General features: G+C 42.7%; 1 protein-coding gene across 1 annotated transcript in view; it reads right to left on the reverse strand.

The window, feature by feature from the left end:
* LOC122770953 (protein kinase C beta type-like) overlaps nucleotides 1-14,801 on the reverse strand; it is a 34,202-nt gene extending 19,401 nt beyond the window's left edge. Inside the window, 2 exon segments of the mRNA XM_044028189.1 lie at nucleotides 11,859-11,890; nucleotides 14,319-14,801. Coding sequence (XP_043884124.1) covers nucleotides 11,859-11,890; nucleotides 14,319-14,482 — 196 coding nt within the window. The 5' untranslated portion in view covers nucleotides 14,483-14,801.
* Nucleotides 14,802-15,040: the final 239 nt, after the last annotated feature.

The raw sequence follows: 15,040 nt of genomic DNA on the forward strand, positions 1-15,040 counted from the left end.
ATGCTGAGAGGCCTTACGTTCCAACTCATGAAAAATGACAACAACCTGAAAACACAATGACTTCTGCTACAAACAGACCACGGAATAAAGGCTGTACAAATATACAGCTGTAAAAATCCTAAACTACCAGATAAAAATGAAAGAAAAAGACCAAATAACAGACAAAGGGAATCAAGGACACCACAAGGAACACAGCAAAGACCAAGCACTAGACATTTCAGTTTGAGAAGATAAATCTGCTTCTGTCGTGACTTTAGACGAGACAGAGAATTGGACAGTTTGTCTGCCTGAAGCACAGTATGTTTAATTCACATGTATTAATGGGCTAATGTCTGGGGCCACATTTTTTTTGAGGTTGTTAATTGAACTGATTGTTTAGGGAATCCCGAGGAGTTTAATTACTCTACATTCCAACAGTAGTTGGCAGGGACTGGCACCAAACCCAGAACTTTTAGTCGTTAAAAGGTCAGATGAGACGTTTGACAGGGATTAAACTGGGAGACGGATTTTGAGTCACTGAATATATTACACTTAATAGTGCGAGAATAGCCTATGGGTGTGTAGTCAATGGCTCAGAAGTGAAGTCGGCGCTGGTTGGACTGGATGTTGTTCAGGCACGCACTTTGAGGGTTTGGGATCTTGAGGAGAAGTATTGCACGAGAGCCCGTGTGAAATGTAATTCATGGTGTCACGGTGGTGACGGTAACCACTAGAATTCTGTGAGAAAAGAGTTCTAATAGGGTTTTATGCGTATGTAAGTGATGAAGGCTTTTCAGTCACTCTGCCAACAGTCTGGTGATGCACCTGCACTTGAGACATTCGTCTAAATTACAGTACAATCAATATGACGCGGGCGCAGCACCAGCCTGAGCGCTCAGAGAGCCGGGCCTTATCGCGGCACTGCGGCTCACCCAGGCATGCACGTTGTTGAGGCCTGATTGACGATAACAAGTGCATCCATCTGTGGACACCGCGCGGCCTGGTTATCGTCCAACATGGAGGAACTTCCTTGTGTGCCCGTTGGTGTGAAACTGTCGCGCCGCTGTGCTCTTCCCGGCAAATATCCTGTTTGGATCGGCGAGGATTTGCAGTCAGACGGAACGGGGTGGCAAGTGTAGACTCGACTGAAGGGCTCAGCCCGGTTGCTAGGCAACAGAGCAGAGACCTCAGCAGGTCACTAGGCCTGTCTTTATTAAGTACGCGCCACGCGCGCGTGTGTGTGTGTGTGTGGGTGCGTGCGCGTACAGGTGCGCGCGTGTGACAGAGCAGATTTGTCAACGAGAAAGCTGTAAAGTGTGACTGTGTCGTTCAGTGTGTTTTCTGCCACTCCACTTCTGTATTTCTGACGCACTGCAAACACACAAATGAATTCTCCACCCCCTCACATCGCCTCAAACCCAGCTGTGCCCCAACCCTTCCTGCCCACACACACACACACACACACACACACACACACACAGTTTGACTTTATTTCTTCTTCTCATGCGTCTCATTGTGTGTTTTCTCCCTTTAAACACCACACTATACTCACAGAAGGTTCTTTGGCAGTGATAAGAGAGTTCAGCCGTGCCGTACCCTGGTCACCGACTTCACACCCAGTCACTGTGTGCACTGTGTGGCACTGGGACCCACACCTGTACAAGTAAACACACACACACACACACACACACACACTCGGCTCTCAGCTGCTTAACTGCTTGAAAGCTGTGGAAAGTGCCGGCAGTTACCACGGAGCCTCATGAAAATGTAACAAGAGTGTGAATAATTAATATTAAACCAGCGCCCGGTGTCAGTGTGTGTGTGTGTACGTGTGTTTTGTTAAAATGAATTATTTTTTAAAATTATTCTATTAAAGCAGAAGTATTCCCTAGAATTGTATTTCATACTTTTGTCCATCTTTGTCACCGGTACATGCAAATTTTTGGTTGAAAAGAAAATCAGTGACAAGAAGAAGTAATATAAATATAAGTCAGTGAGATTATATAAAGGGGGTTCTAACATAACGATGTTGGTTATCAACATTTGAAAAGGATGGATTGTCCTTCAGAGTTAGATGGACTCTTTCAGTTTGCGGCGCGTTTGCTCCTCGCTCAGCTGTGCTCGGCTCGAGGTAACCCAGGGTGAAGCGCCGACGAAACATTAGCCTTTGAGCCAAATGCACTCAAATTGCTCCGTTCGCAGCACCTACTCATTTCCATTCCATTTTGTCTTTAATATCCACACAAACCAGTTCCTTTTCATTTTAGTCGGTTAGATAATACTTTATTATGCACAATGTGGACAATAGGTGGTCAAAAGGTGCCATAGGCAGGAAGGCTGTTTTAATTCACAGGTTATTAAAATACTTACGTTCTGCGACTGTGGCTCTCTGTCCTGAGCTCTTCTTCACTTCATCATATATCTTTGAAACTCGGCTAATAATCACGTTTTATTGTATCCATTGTCCGATTCTTTCACTATTTACGTTACTTTGCAGTGTAGAGGTGTTTTGTCGAGGCTCAACGGAGCAGTAGCAGAGTAAGTGAAGTGGAAAAGTCACCAGGAGCGCCTGCTTGTCTTTGAACCGCAAAGCTTCCCGTGATACTACAGATTTAGGGGCTAAATGAAGCCGAGAGGGGATCACGTGAATTACATCATGCTGAAATAATACGCAACAAAACCTCCTCCTGCCTAGTGTGTCTTTAACCATGTGATCATTTTTTTCATGGAGGTTGTGACTGAAGTCATTCCTGTCATCCACTGCTGTCCAAGTTTTCCCCTAGAGGAACAAAAAAATGATCTAATTGACCATTAAATTATCATTTTCAGTGACAATGTTACTAACAACATTGAATAAAATGAAGTAACGCTCGTTTAAAAAATACTGTGTCTCATATTCATCATATAATTTAGTTCAGAGGTCAAAAATATTTTAAAACCCAAGATTAAGAATGTTTTTTAATATGTTTTGGATTTTGGATCAGAATATAAGTTATTATAAAATGCCCTCACATAAGTAGTTTCTATTCTGTTTTCGTATCTGACTCTTCCTCTTGGTCTCTAGAAACATCCTCTTCAATCGTTCTCATTTCAAAGGATCAAAGACCTCACCTCAAGTGTTGCAAGTCAGTTGGAATCCACAAAGTTGCATCACTGCTCGTGAACATACACTTCCTCCCGTCTACCACATCTCTCTGAACAACATTCAGGTCTGCCAACACTATAAACACACTTTGAATCAATAACAACAACAACAGAAGACACAACAGGGCCGATGGAAGAGTCAATCAACACCATTCGCCCGCTCTTCCAGTCGTGTTTCGAGCGCTTGACTGCCGACCAGTGGCACTTGGTGGCCTCGGGCAGACCGGACATCAACACCAAACACATACTGGCACACATGCTGGTGAAAGTCCTCGGCGACCTCTCGGGCGTCTGGTCCAATCCAGGTGTGAAGCGTAATCGACTGCACGAGAGCGTGAACAGCTCGGTCACCCTCAGTATCAAGGAGACGCTGGGAATCAAGTCGGTGTACAGTCCCAGCACGGACAAACTCACAGAGCTGATCTCAACAGAGGTCGAAGACTTAGTGAAGACGCCGCGGACGCAAACTCGGATCACTACCCCGCACAGACTCAACGCCATGATCATTCTGCTGTGCAACATCCTGGAGGCAATGGCAGGGAAGCAGAAAAAACAAGCCAAGGTGAAACAAAGTATATTCAGGAGGAAACAGACCACCCCGCGCCAGAGCACACAGTCTGTCCAGGATATCATCCTTGACGAGGTGAATCAAATCCTTAAACCCATTCTGGATGATATGTCACGCACAGAGCACAAAATGCTGAAAGAGGAGTTTTCCGCTGATATTGCAGACATTGCTCGGTCTGTTACGGAGTCCATGAGGTCACAGGGGACAGGAGGTCCTAAATCCCCACAGCAGAGTCACAGACTGGTCCAGGTGAACGTGAAGATCTGTGACTTTTTCGCAAAGATGTTCATCAGAGCCTCCATGTGTCAAATAACGTCCCAGATAAAAGCCAAGTTCACCAGAGAGGCCAAAGTCACAGACAGCGAGTCGTTCCGGTCACTGATGGTTGACGTCGAATACGCGCTGCGCACGACTGACGAGACCACGCTGAGCGCCCAAACATGGCAACTCAGTACACTGCTCTACACGCACGTCACCGGCCAGACGCGGCAAGCGAGGCGGAGGGCGCCCGTCAGCGTCCCCCGGCGGCATTACAGCATGTATCTAGACATACGAGGCAGAGTGATCCGTTTCCTGTCGCTGTTTTGGTGGTGGCTGAGCAACCAAGTCATCTCCGCAGTGCAATGTTCAATTTGACAGACACTGAGGCGACTGCAGCTGCAACTGACGATTATTTTCAGAATCGATTAATCTGTCGATTATTTCTCGATTAATCGTTTGGTCCATAAAATATTAAAAAAAAGTTGATCGGTGGTTGTCAAACCTGGAAAGGATGACCTTCTCAAATGTCTTATTTTGTCTGATGATTCACTTTGAATGATTTCTTTGTTACCCAGAGCAAAGAAATGAAGAAAATATTCACATTTAAGAAGCTTAAACGATGAGAAATCTTGTTTAAATCATGGAAAAAACTTCATCGATTATCAAAATAGTTGTCGATTAATTTAGTAATCGATTAATCGATTAATTGTTTCAGCTCTGGATCTGTGTTTCAGACTGAATGGGTCTTCTGGGAGATGAAATTTGAAGGCACCAACAACGTTACTTCAAAAGATGTTGACGGACAGTCATTTTGACATTTATATAAAGTGAATGTGATAGTGGTTCACAGCATATACAACAGATTATTTTGAAGTTAAGTGCTACATTTCGCTGCCCCTGCTAATACTAAAATAAATACAATCAGGCCGAGTTAAAAAAAAATATGTGTTATTCTCTTTTCTTTCTTTCTTTCTTTTTTTTTTTTTAGCTTTGCCTACTCAGTCTTTACTGAGCTGCTGCTGTCAGGAAATTAAATAAAATGCTGGGCCAAAATGAAAAGAGCCTCTCACAACAAGTGTGAGCCTTCAAGTTAAAATGCTTCAAATGAAAGTGGAAAATGTCTTTTCAAAGCATTCATTTTGTTTTGAATGGAAACAAACGTGTGGTACGGCTAATTTTAGTGCCAACGACTTTGCAGCATATTTTTTCATGTTTTGTACAACATGATCAGATAATATAGATCAAGTGCTGTTTTTCCTTTGGAAATAAGTCATCAGTCTTCACCTCTAATGTACAATTCTGGGTAACGTTTGACTTTGATCAATTCCGGTTCAGAACCTGATTTTTCTTACGATTCCAATGTTTGATTCCAGTATGAAAAAAAAAATAAAAATAATAATGCAATATTTTAAGCCTTTTGCTGTATGTTGGATTTGTCAGAAGCAAGTTTTTAAAGAAATCCAATCACAGAACTGGAAAAGTAACTGCAACGTCTAAAGAGCATTTAGTGCACATAAATGTGCATGTTTTAAAAGTAAACAGAAATGCTGTTGCCGTGCAGCCAGGTTTTTCAACATTCTCAGCAGCCATGAAGGCTAAGCGCTGGATCCGCTTCGAGAGGAAGAGGAAATCCAACTAGAAGGAGGCCCCAGGGTAGATCTAGGACGTGCGGAGAGATTACATCTTTCATCTGGCCTGGAAACGCCTCGGTGTATCCCCAGGAGAGCTGGTGGAGGTGGCTGGAAAGAGAAGCATCTGGGCCTCGCTGCTGCCCCCGCGACCCAAACATAAACAAGAAGACGAACGCATAATATTTGTTTCAGACTTGATTTTTTTTGGGATAATAAGTGGTTTTTTGATTGGCAACTGCAGTTTAACAAAAGGGGCAGGGCAAAATGGAGGCAGATTAAGAAGAATTACAAAATAATCTATCCATTCATTTGCAATTTGTGCTGATTTTATTTGCATCAGTGTTGATGTGCAAAGTATATATGATACGATACTCATTGTCAGTATCGCTCAAAATCACTGGACGGGATATCGGACAGGTAAAAATGTCACATCCGTCACAACCCAAAAATACCTACACCGTTTTTTAAAAATCAGCAACAGCATTTTAGCGTCACTCGTTATTTTCTCGATTAATCGTTTGGTCCATAAAATGTCCGAAAATGTAGAAAAATATTGATCAAACCTTTCAGTTCTTTGTTATAAGGAGCAAGGAAACTAGAAAATAATCACAATTAAGAAGCTAAAACGGTCAGAAATCTTGTTTTAGTGATGAAAAACCCCCCAAACCTATAAATCAATTATCAAAATAGATGACGATTCATTTAGTAATCGATTATTCGAGTAACTGTTTCAGCCCTAAATGATACCACTTTTTTTCCAATACCGATATCACATAATCAAGTATCTACGATACCTAGAGTGTAGTAGTCCGATATGGTCATTTTAGACCATTTATGAACTATGAAGCAACACATTTGTCATGAGTCATTCCAAAGACATCATTCTCCAACTGTGTAACAAATATTGTTTTCCCCTAAAATGCTCTTGGTGATTTTTATTTACATTTTCACTCGACCACAAGTACTGGTAAAAAAAATATACTCAAGTAAAAGTAAAAAGTACTCTTCTTAAAAAAAAAGAAAGTATTGTTTAATGCATTCTCAACAAAAATCATGCCATACACAGGATATTTGGATTGGATTGGACATGTTCTATATCCGATTCAGTGATTTTGATCAGTATCGGACCGATTCCGATCCCTAGTTCATCATTTCTTCTTTATGTGGGAAGTGTAAGAGAAAAATTTGAAATTAGCAACTCACATTACTAGAAGTACAAAAGCATAGGCCAGGTGCAATTCTGTGTAGCCGTGGCACCCATCGTTTGTCCACAGTGCGCCTCATTCTGTCTGTGTTGAACCTAACTGGGACAAAGGACCGATAACTCAACTACGCAGTCCTCCGCAAGGTCGATTCAAGGTATCAGCAGAGGAAGGCTCCGGACACCGTGACCTGACGTCTCTCTCCTCTCCCACGTTTCTCCAAAACCTTAGATAAACCTTAACTCTGGGATTCACAGGCAGAATGACAGAGGTGTCTGGCATTGTCTCACTTCTCCTCGGATCTGAGCCGTTTCCAATAAAGCTTTTCAACTTAACTCATCGCTGACTCCAGAAACTCCCACCTGATAATCAAATCTCAGCCACAAAAAGAATATTTATTATACAGACGGAGAATTGTGTGTTTGAAATAGCTTAAAATGGCACAAATGTGTTGATCAAAGCTTCATGGTTTAAAAATGATTGTATTGGACTGATGTCAGTATCGGTAGATAAGTGCCATCCCCAAAGGCCTTTATTTTTAAACTATTAAGTTTCACCTGTGCCTTACCCACTAAAGACAATAACTATATAATCACACGCTGTATTTAAAGTTTTTTCCAAGCAGGAACAATTACTCGGTTATTAATCCTCAACTACTTTGATAATCGATTCATCAGTTTGGAGCTTTGGATTAAAACAAGATTTCTGATTGTTTCAGCTTCTTAAATGTGAATATGTTCTGGTTTCTTTGCTCCACAGAACAAAGAAATCAGTCCAACGGAATCATTCTGGTACGAGGACAAAAACAAGACATTTGAGAACATCGTCATTTCCAGGTTTGACAAACACTGGCGGACATTTTTCAACATGTTCTGACTTTTTATGGACCAAGCGATTACTCGATGAATCTGCATTATGAAAATCATCGCTCGTTGCAGCTCTCATCTGATGTGAACTGAGCAGTTATGATTGACTCGTACCAACTTTGAATCTCGCGGACTTCCTCTTTTTGCTCTTTGAACACGAGCAATAAAAAGAAAAGTCCACGGCAGAAAATAAATCTTTACCAGTAAAACAGGTATTTAAACACACCCACACAAGTCAACTCTGTCACACAAAAACAAAATACACACACACTCTTCTCTCCATCTCTACATGCCAGAACGAGTCTGCACTAGATGTCTGACATTCCTCCAAGTGTGTGTGTGTGTGTGTGTGCGTGTACATATATATACATACACCTCCCATTCATAACAGCATGTACAGCCTTCTTGTTCGTCTTGTTCCCTTTAAGAAGCTGTTCATGCCTTCCTCACTGGTTCTTGTTTACAAATCTCACATTTTTCTCGCGTCAAAGGAAGTACACTCACTGCAGATTTATGAACCCTTTTCACTGTTTCCCTGTGCTCAGAAACACGGAGGTTAAGAACACACTGTGAACATTTGTCAGCATCTGGGTTACAAGCAACCACTGCATCAACACACGCAGTTGACTATATGTCACTGTGAAGCAGGTTTTAAATGCAAGTCGAACAACACTTAAAAAGCAGGCCACTCCACCTCAGTGTCTCCAGATCAAATCAGTGCCGTCTGTAACTGCACGTTTAAGTAAACCCGAACAACACTGACTTTACAAACGACAGCTGCAATGTGACTGAAAGCTCAACAGCTACTGTGAACCGTACGGTTTTTGTTTTCCAGCCATGCCAAGAGCTTTGTGTGTTTTAAATGTGTCCTGACGCTCTGCGGGGGCCGGTCCCTGGGTTTACCTGTGGGACGAGTCACTCACCCTGTGTGGGTTAGGCTAATCCAAAACAGTGAAAACAAGGGGGGCGTTCTCTGAAGACACACTGTTACCTGTGAAACACGGGTGCTCTGAAAACACCCCCATTAGCACTTGGTACTTTCCTCCTGATGAAATTAACCATAGACTGTATGAAATTAACATAAAATCCAATATTCTCATGTTGAAGGTTAACATTTATATAACCCATAGGTTAATAATAAATGGGTCAGTTTTTCTCATACCTATGTATGATTCATGCTGATATCGTATCGGATCAATATCGGTATTGGCCAATACTCAAGGCTGCAATATCGGTATCGTATCGTGAAAAAAGTTGTATCGGGACATCCCTACTTAAAAAGATAGTATATGGTATGTACTCGTTTAATATCATTCTGTAACTATATATGTATATATATACATATATATATATATATATATGTATATAAATATATATATATATATTTATATACAGTATATATACATACATATATATATATATATATATATATATATATATATATATATATATATATATACACACATCGCGTCTTTGGCAATAAAGTCGCCCATTGTGTGTCTGTTTCTGTCGTATGGCAGGGCGCGAGACAGAGAAGACACTATGTTGTGCTGTTGTGTGCATCAACCTAACATGACGCGTCTTTTCCAGCCACATGAGGAAAAGTTCTACCGCAATATCGTTTTATCGCCCCGCTCTGTGTGTGTGTATGTGTAAAAATGGTACAAAACCTTTTCTAATGGGTCCATTAGATCATGTCTGGCTGCTGTGGTGTGACAGTGACAGGATAAGAAATTTGGACTAAAAATGCTTCTTTTTGCAAGCAAAATGCCATAATAACCCTCCCTTCACATGCAGAACGCTTAATAACCAAACGTATATCTTTTATTACCAACCAAACCCTGACCATGTCTTCATCTTCATTACTTATGTTGCTTTGTGACTCTTCAGTGAAGTAGAAGTGAATTCATGTGAAGAAAAGCAAATAAACTGCACTTGTTTTCTACCTTCTACCTTATCCCTGTGTGTTTGTCTTGTACTGTATTATCACCACACACCATTTTATTCCTCTGTTTTACCCCTTTGATTCTATTTTAGGTTATCTAAAGCACTTTGATTCACCTTGTCTTTGCAATTTGACACACAAATGAAGTAACGTAGTCTGGAAATGATGCAAACACAGCTGCAAAACTTTCCTTCAACCTGCAAATCACCATATTTACTGAATGACTCACAGTGAGGACAATTTTGACCCAGATATGGAAATTTTCTTATATTCCTGTTCATGGTTTCACTGTGAACACAGTAGGTATCACAGTGAACCGCTCACAAAGTCTTTGCTACTTAACATTTACTAAGAATCTCGGCAAATGTAAGGCCCATTCTTTACTGTTCTCATTCCAATAAAAAAATTAAATGTAGGCTCTTCGGACACAACCCCGGTACAGCCTGGATTTGGGTTGAGAAACTTGCTTGATAGAAAGTATTTACCTAATTATATATTATATAATTATTTTTTAGCTTGAAAATGTTATCAGAGTTCTACAACTCTTCTCAAGATTGGCAAAAAAACAAACAAACAAAAAACAGTACTATTTAAAATTAAGATCTACATGTGATAAGATGTTGATATATAAATTAAATTATTACAATGTAAAGTTCCAGATAACATTGGGTTTTTTTTTGGTCATCATCATTATCTGACTTTTTTATCACTGACTTTATCAAATCTCTTTTCTAAATCAACTACTATAAGATATCAGAATAAATATTCAACATATAAGAGCATGAAAGCTCAGGTAAGGGTTATTTTTGCTTGACAAATGTTCTTAAACCATGAGTCATTATTGAATCTCTACCTAATTTGTCTTCATTTGCACAATTATTTTCCAATTTTGCTCCAAAATATTTGGATGACATCAATCCATGAGATAACGTTGAAGCATTATACCTTAAATTGTGTTCTTCAAGCAAATGTAGCCCAGTGATAACTGGTAATCTACAAATGACTATGTCACTGCTTACTGGCATGTTTGATCAATTGATTGATTGATTGTTTCTTCACATTCCTTCACAGTGTGAACATTAAATCACATGACAAACAACCCTTGGACTAGTTTGCTGTAGAGGAGGTGGTCAAAAAATCTGAGTTATCAGTTAAGTCATGGAAACTCACCACGAAACCTGACCCGACAACAGCTCGACCTGTGCAAAGCTCTGGTTGGTCTGTGCAACGTGTGTTACCAGCTCAGAGTAACTCACCACTAACTATTTCATTTCAGGAGACCGTATACAGAGACAGTTCGCCGTCTCTACCCACAGTGCATTTCCTGTCTCACCGCCAGTGCTGTGAATAAGCCTGTAGCCTGCAGAGATGAAGGGACCTCAGCTGTTTTTAACTGCTGACGACACAAAATGACACAAACTCCGCACACAAGCTTCGCTTTGCACAACTCCTAATCAAAAAGAGTGTTACATAAGAGCTCGATGTGTTCACTTGAGCAAGTTTCTTCCTGAAACTCGCGTTTGCTGGTCACACATGTTTAGGTGGGTGCCTCACATGGGTCAGTGCAGTGGAGGAAGTGATACTACAAGGATAGCGACAACACTTGCTGCAGCGCGCATTAAATGGATTGGGGAGATTTGTCGATGCAAAAACCTGTTCACTAAACCATTTTGTGCAGTTGTCCGTGTCTAGACACACCCACCCACCCACTTGTCACAACCACAGCCAGCCGCCCACCCACAGACGCACATCGCCGCCCCCCACACACACACACACACACACACACACACACACACACACACACACACACAGTCACCATTTTATAAATCCAATCAGATGTCAGGCTTGACGTTTAAAGGAGGAAAAGAAATGCTTATGAAATCTAAGTTTCTGCTCCGTCTTCCCCTCCTCTCCTCTCTCCCTGGCCAAAGGCAGACATCTCGGTTTTCACCATTCCGTCAACTCTTCTACTCTTACACCTCACACTGTCTCTTCTGCCTGAGCCTATTCGAGGATTCTCACTCTCATTTATCACTGTTGGCAAGCGACTGCTTCGACTTTGACACCTGCCTTCCAAACAACAACAACACACCGTCGACGAACGAGCCAAAGGGTCACTCAGACCCGTGGCCCTGAACACAACAAAAACACACACACGCACATACACACAGCAAGCAAACGCTGCTTCAGACAGTGAACATCCCTCCACACACCCACAGCCATATGCAGCAGCACAATTTGTGAATAAGCTCCTGCTCTTACCTTGGCACTGGAATCCCTGTTTCCCAAAGCCCCTGTAGACAGAAGACAAGAGAGGTCAATTTGGCGGATTCATGAGATGAATGTAACTGAGGGTGGGAATCACAGGGTACTTCATGATATGATACGATACATGGTCCGCAATACCAATAACATCACGATACAACGATTCTGTGATAATTAACGTACTGCAATACAATCATATATCGATACATCATGATATCCGTCAGACCCGGAGAAGTTTGAATAAATAAAATTAAACTAATTAATAAAATTGCTATTGTGATATGAATAACATATTGCGATTTCGTAAAAACTTCGATTAATTGTTCAGCCCTACTGCAAAGTTGAAGTCTTTTTATTCACAACCTAGAGAACAAGGTGCATAGAGTCTATACGTAGCTTTCTCCGCCGTTATCCCGCCGTAAACTCCCTCTTCTTCGGCCAGGTATCTTCTCAAGTTTACTTCATTTCATTTGAGCAGCGCCACCATGAGAGGACATGAAGTAGTGAAGCCTGTAATGTGCCTTCATTTTCGAATTAAAATGTCGTATCGATTAACGAGATTCGAGAAAGGAAGGATGGCGATAGATCATCCAATCGATATTTTGACGCACCCCTGAACGTCACTCGTGAGGGGGTGCTGCAACAGGGTGACAATGCAGGCAATCGCCTGGGGAGCCAAGGTGAGAAGGAAATGCCTGGTGCAATCCACATCAACCCCAATTTTGTGAAAACCACGTGAAATTACACCATGGTTCATAAGCAACAATGGCGGCTCGACCACACTACTTCCAACCATTTGTACTTCTGCCTTGCTTTAAAGCTGTAGTGCGTAACTTTTGGAGAAGAAACCTTGTAACACGATTGTAACATCCTTCATCTGAAAATGAGCTTGGTCAAGCAGAGTTCATTTTGTGGTAGTGTTTGCACTTTACAAACCTTTGCATGGATTTCTGGTTGACTAAACTATTCCCCCGTACCTCACAAAGAGATCACTTCTCATTATTCCTCTCTTCTGATTGGTTCTCTCCACAGTTCGTCACGCCTTCACCAACGTTTCTCGTAGATTTCACCACAGTTTTTGGTCACTTATTGATATTACTTAACATCTCTATCACACCTGACTGAGGGAGCGTTTGTGAGTATACAGCAGCAGAGCAGGGAAGCTTTTATTCTGTCACACTGATTAAGATCAGGGGGTTTTTTGCGCTGTAGAATCCACTGCTGAATCTTTTTGTGGATGCGTCTTTGCGTTTTCAGTCATACTCCCACCTGTTCGCGGCCATATGGTTGTTCTAGAGCAACGCTGTTGTTGCCTCCGTCTCTCCTCACATTAAACAACGTGTACACTTCTCAGCGTATACTGAGAAACACAGAGAGTCGTGTGGAGCTCACGGGCCTCATTAGCATCTGGTGAACTCATTTGCCAGTGGTTTGAATGTAACAAACATTTGTTTATATTTCAAATTTACACTTAAACAAGTTCAATTTGGACACGTTATCAAAGCGGGAGTCCCTCGTGCTAACATCAGTGTGACGAGTGTGTCGAGACAAATAAACACTGCAGTTTATACGTGCCGCCATACGGATCTTCCCGTTTCCATGTTTAAATGACAAATACAAACTACCACCTGTTGCACCTTTTTTACCAGACAATCTGAAGCAGTGTCGCAGATAACTGTTGTTCTTTGCCATCAGCCAACCATTTGTGTGTGTGTGTGTGTGTGTGTGTCCACCCCCCCACAAAATGCAGCAGAGTTTTCAAATGAAATGGAGCCAGCAAAATTTTCAAACTTAAAGTAGAATAGATGGCAGGTGTATCTGGAGCAGAGTGTATGCATTTTTAAAAGAAAGCAGCATAGTGTGGAGGTCACCGCTCATGTGTTTGTGTTAGACTCAATGAAGGTCCCTCCAGGTCTTTTCCCCCACATATAGGGCCCCTTAATGTAGCCTGTAAACTGATATGTTTTCTTCAAGATGCACTGTTTACAGTGAGCTCTTTGACATCTGACAAGCCTTTTTTTCCCCACCCATGTATGTCAATAATCATTATTTCTCAAATACATTTAGATCCACTCCAATTACACACTCTCCGATGAGCCCACACAGCTGCAGCAGTCACAGTGGGGCCCTGTGCCTGTGTCTCCAGCTGCATTCCTCCACCAGACCTCCAGTTTCAGGGATGGGTGTCGGGTCGATGCGGTAACGCTGCCGAAAAGGCTGGCACGCGCGCGCACACACACACACACACACACAGAGACAGAGCACAGGCCCGCGGTGCTGTCGCATTGTGGAGATCTACTGTAGGTTGAGAATGGCGCATCGCGGTGTTTTTGACAATGACAGTGGATGAAGGACTGCGGTGTCAGTGATGAAGGAGGCCGAGCAGCGCAGAGCCGCAGCAGCAGCAAGTGAATCACCTGTGTCCTTTCCCCCCCTCTCACTCACTCACTCACTCACCAGATGAAGTCCGTGCAGTGGCTGCAGAAGGTGGGCTGCTTGAAGAAGCGCGCGATGAACTTGTGGTTCTTCACCTCGTGCACGTTCTTCTGACGGAGGGCTCCCTGGCGGGCGAAGCCGCGCGCACTCTCCGGTACCTCTCCGTCGCTGTTGGGGTCAGCCATCTTAAACGAGGAAGCAGCGGCAGCGGTGGTTCGAGAGGAGCGAGGGGTGAGGAGAGCTGAAGAGAGAGATGTGGAGGGAGGGAGAGACGACGGAGGCAGCGGGGGGAACACGAGTGGCAATGCGGGTGCCTCCTCCTCCTCCTCTCCGCCCCTCTGACCGCCTCGGTGTCGCTCGTGCTGCCGGTGGTTTATCGCTCTGCGTCCAGCTCGCGCTGAAGCTGCTACCGCCGCTGCTTCTTCCGGCGGGTCCCCGTGCCGCGCGCCTGCTTCCCTGTTCTCGCCAATGTGTTGCTGCTGCTTACTGCTTACAACTCTCTCTCTCTCTCACTCTCTCTCTCTCTTTATCTCTCCCCCTCTGTCTCTCTCTCTCTCTCTCTCCTCCAGTCTTGACAGTTGCTGTGTGCGCGTGCACGCGTGCCACACAGGTTAACTGGAACTACAGTCTACAGTGGAAATGTCCTCAAGAGATTATTTGAAAAAGAAAAAAAAGAAAGATCTAGAGTTTAAGCTCAATTACAATATTTTCAATCCCTCTACTGGGAGGGATTGAAAAGGTAC

The sequence above is a fragment of the Solea senegalensis genome, linkage group LG6, assembly GCF_019176455.1.
Source record: "Solea senegalensis isolate Sse05_10M linkage group LG6, IFAPA_SoseM_1, whole genome shotgun sequence".
Lineage (NCBI taxonomy): Eukaryota > Metazoa > Chordata > Actinopteri > Pleuronectiformes > Soleidae > Solea > Solea senegalensis.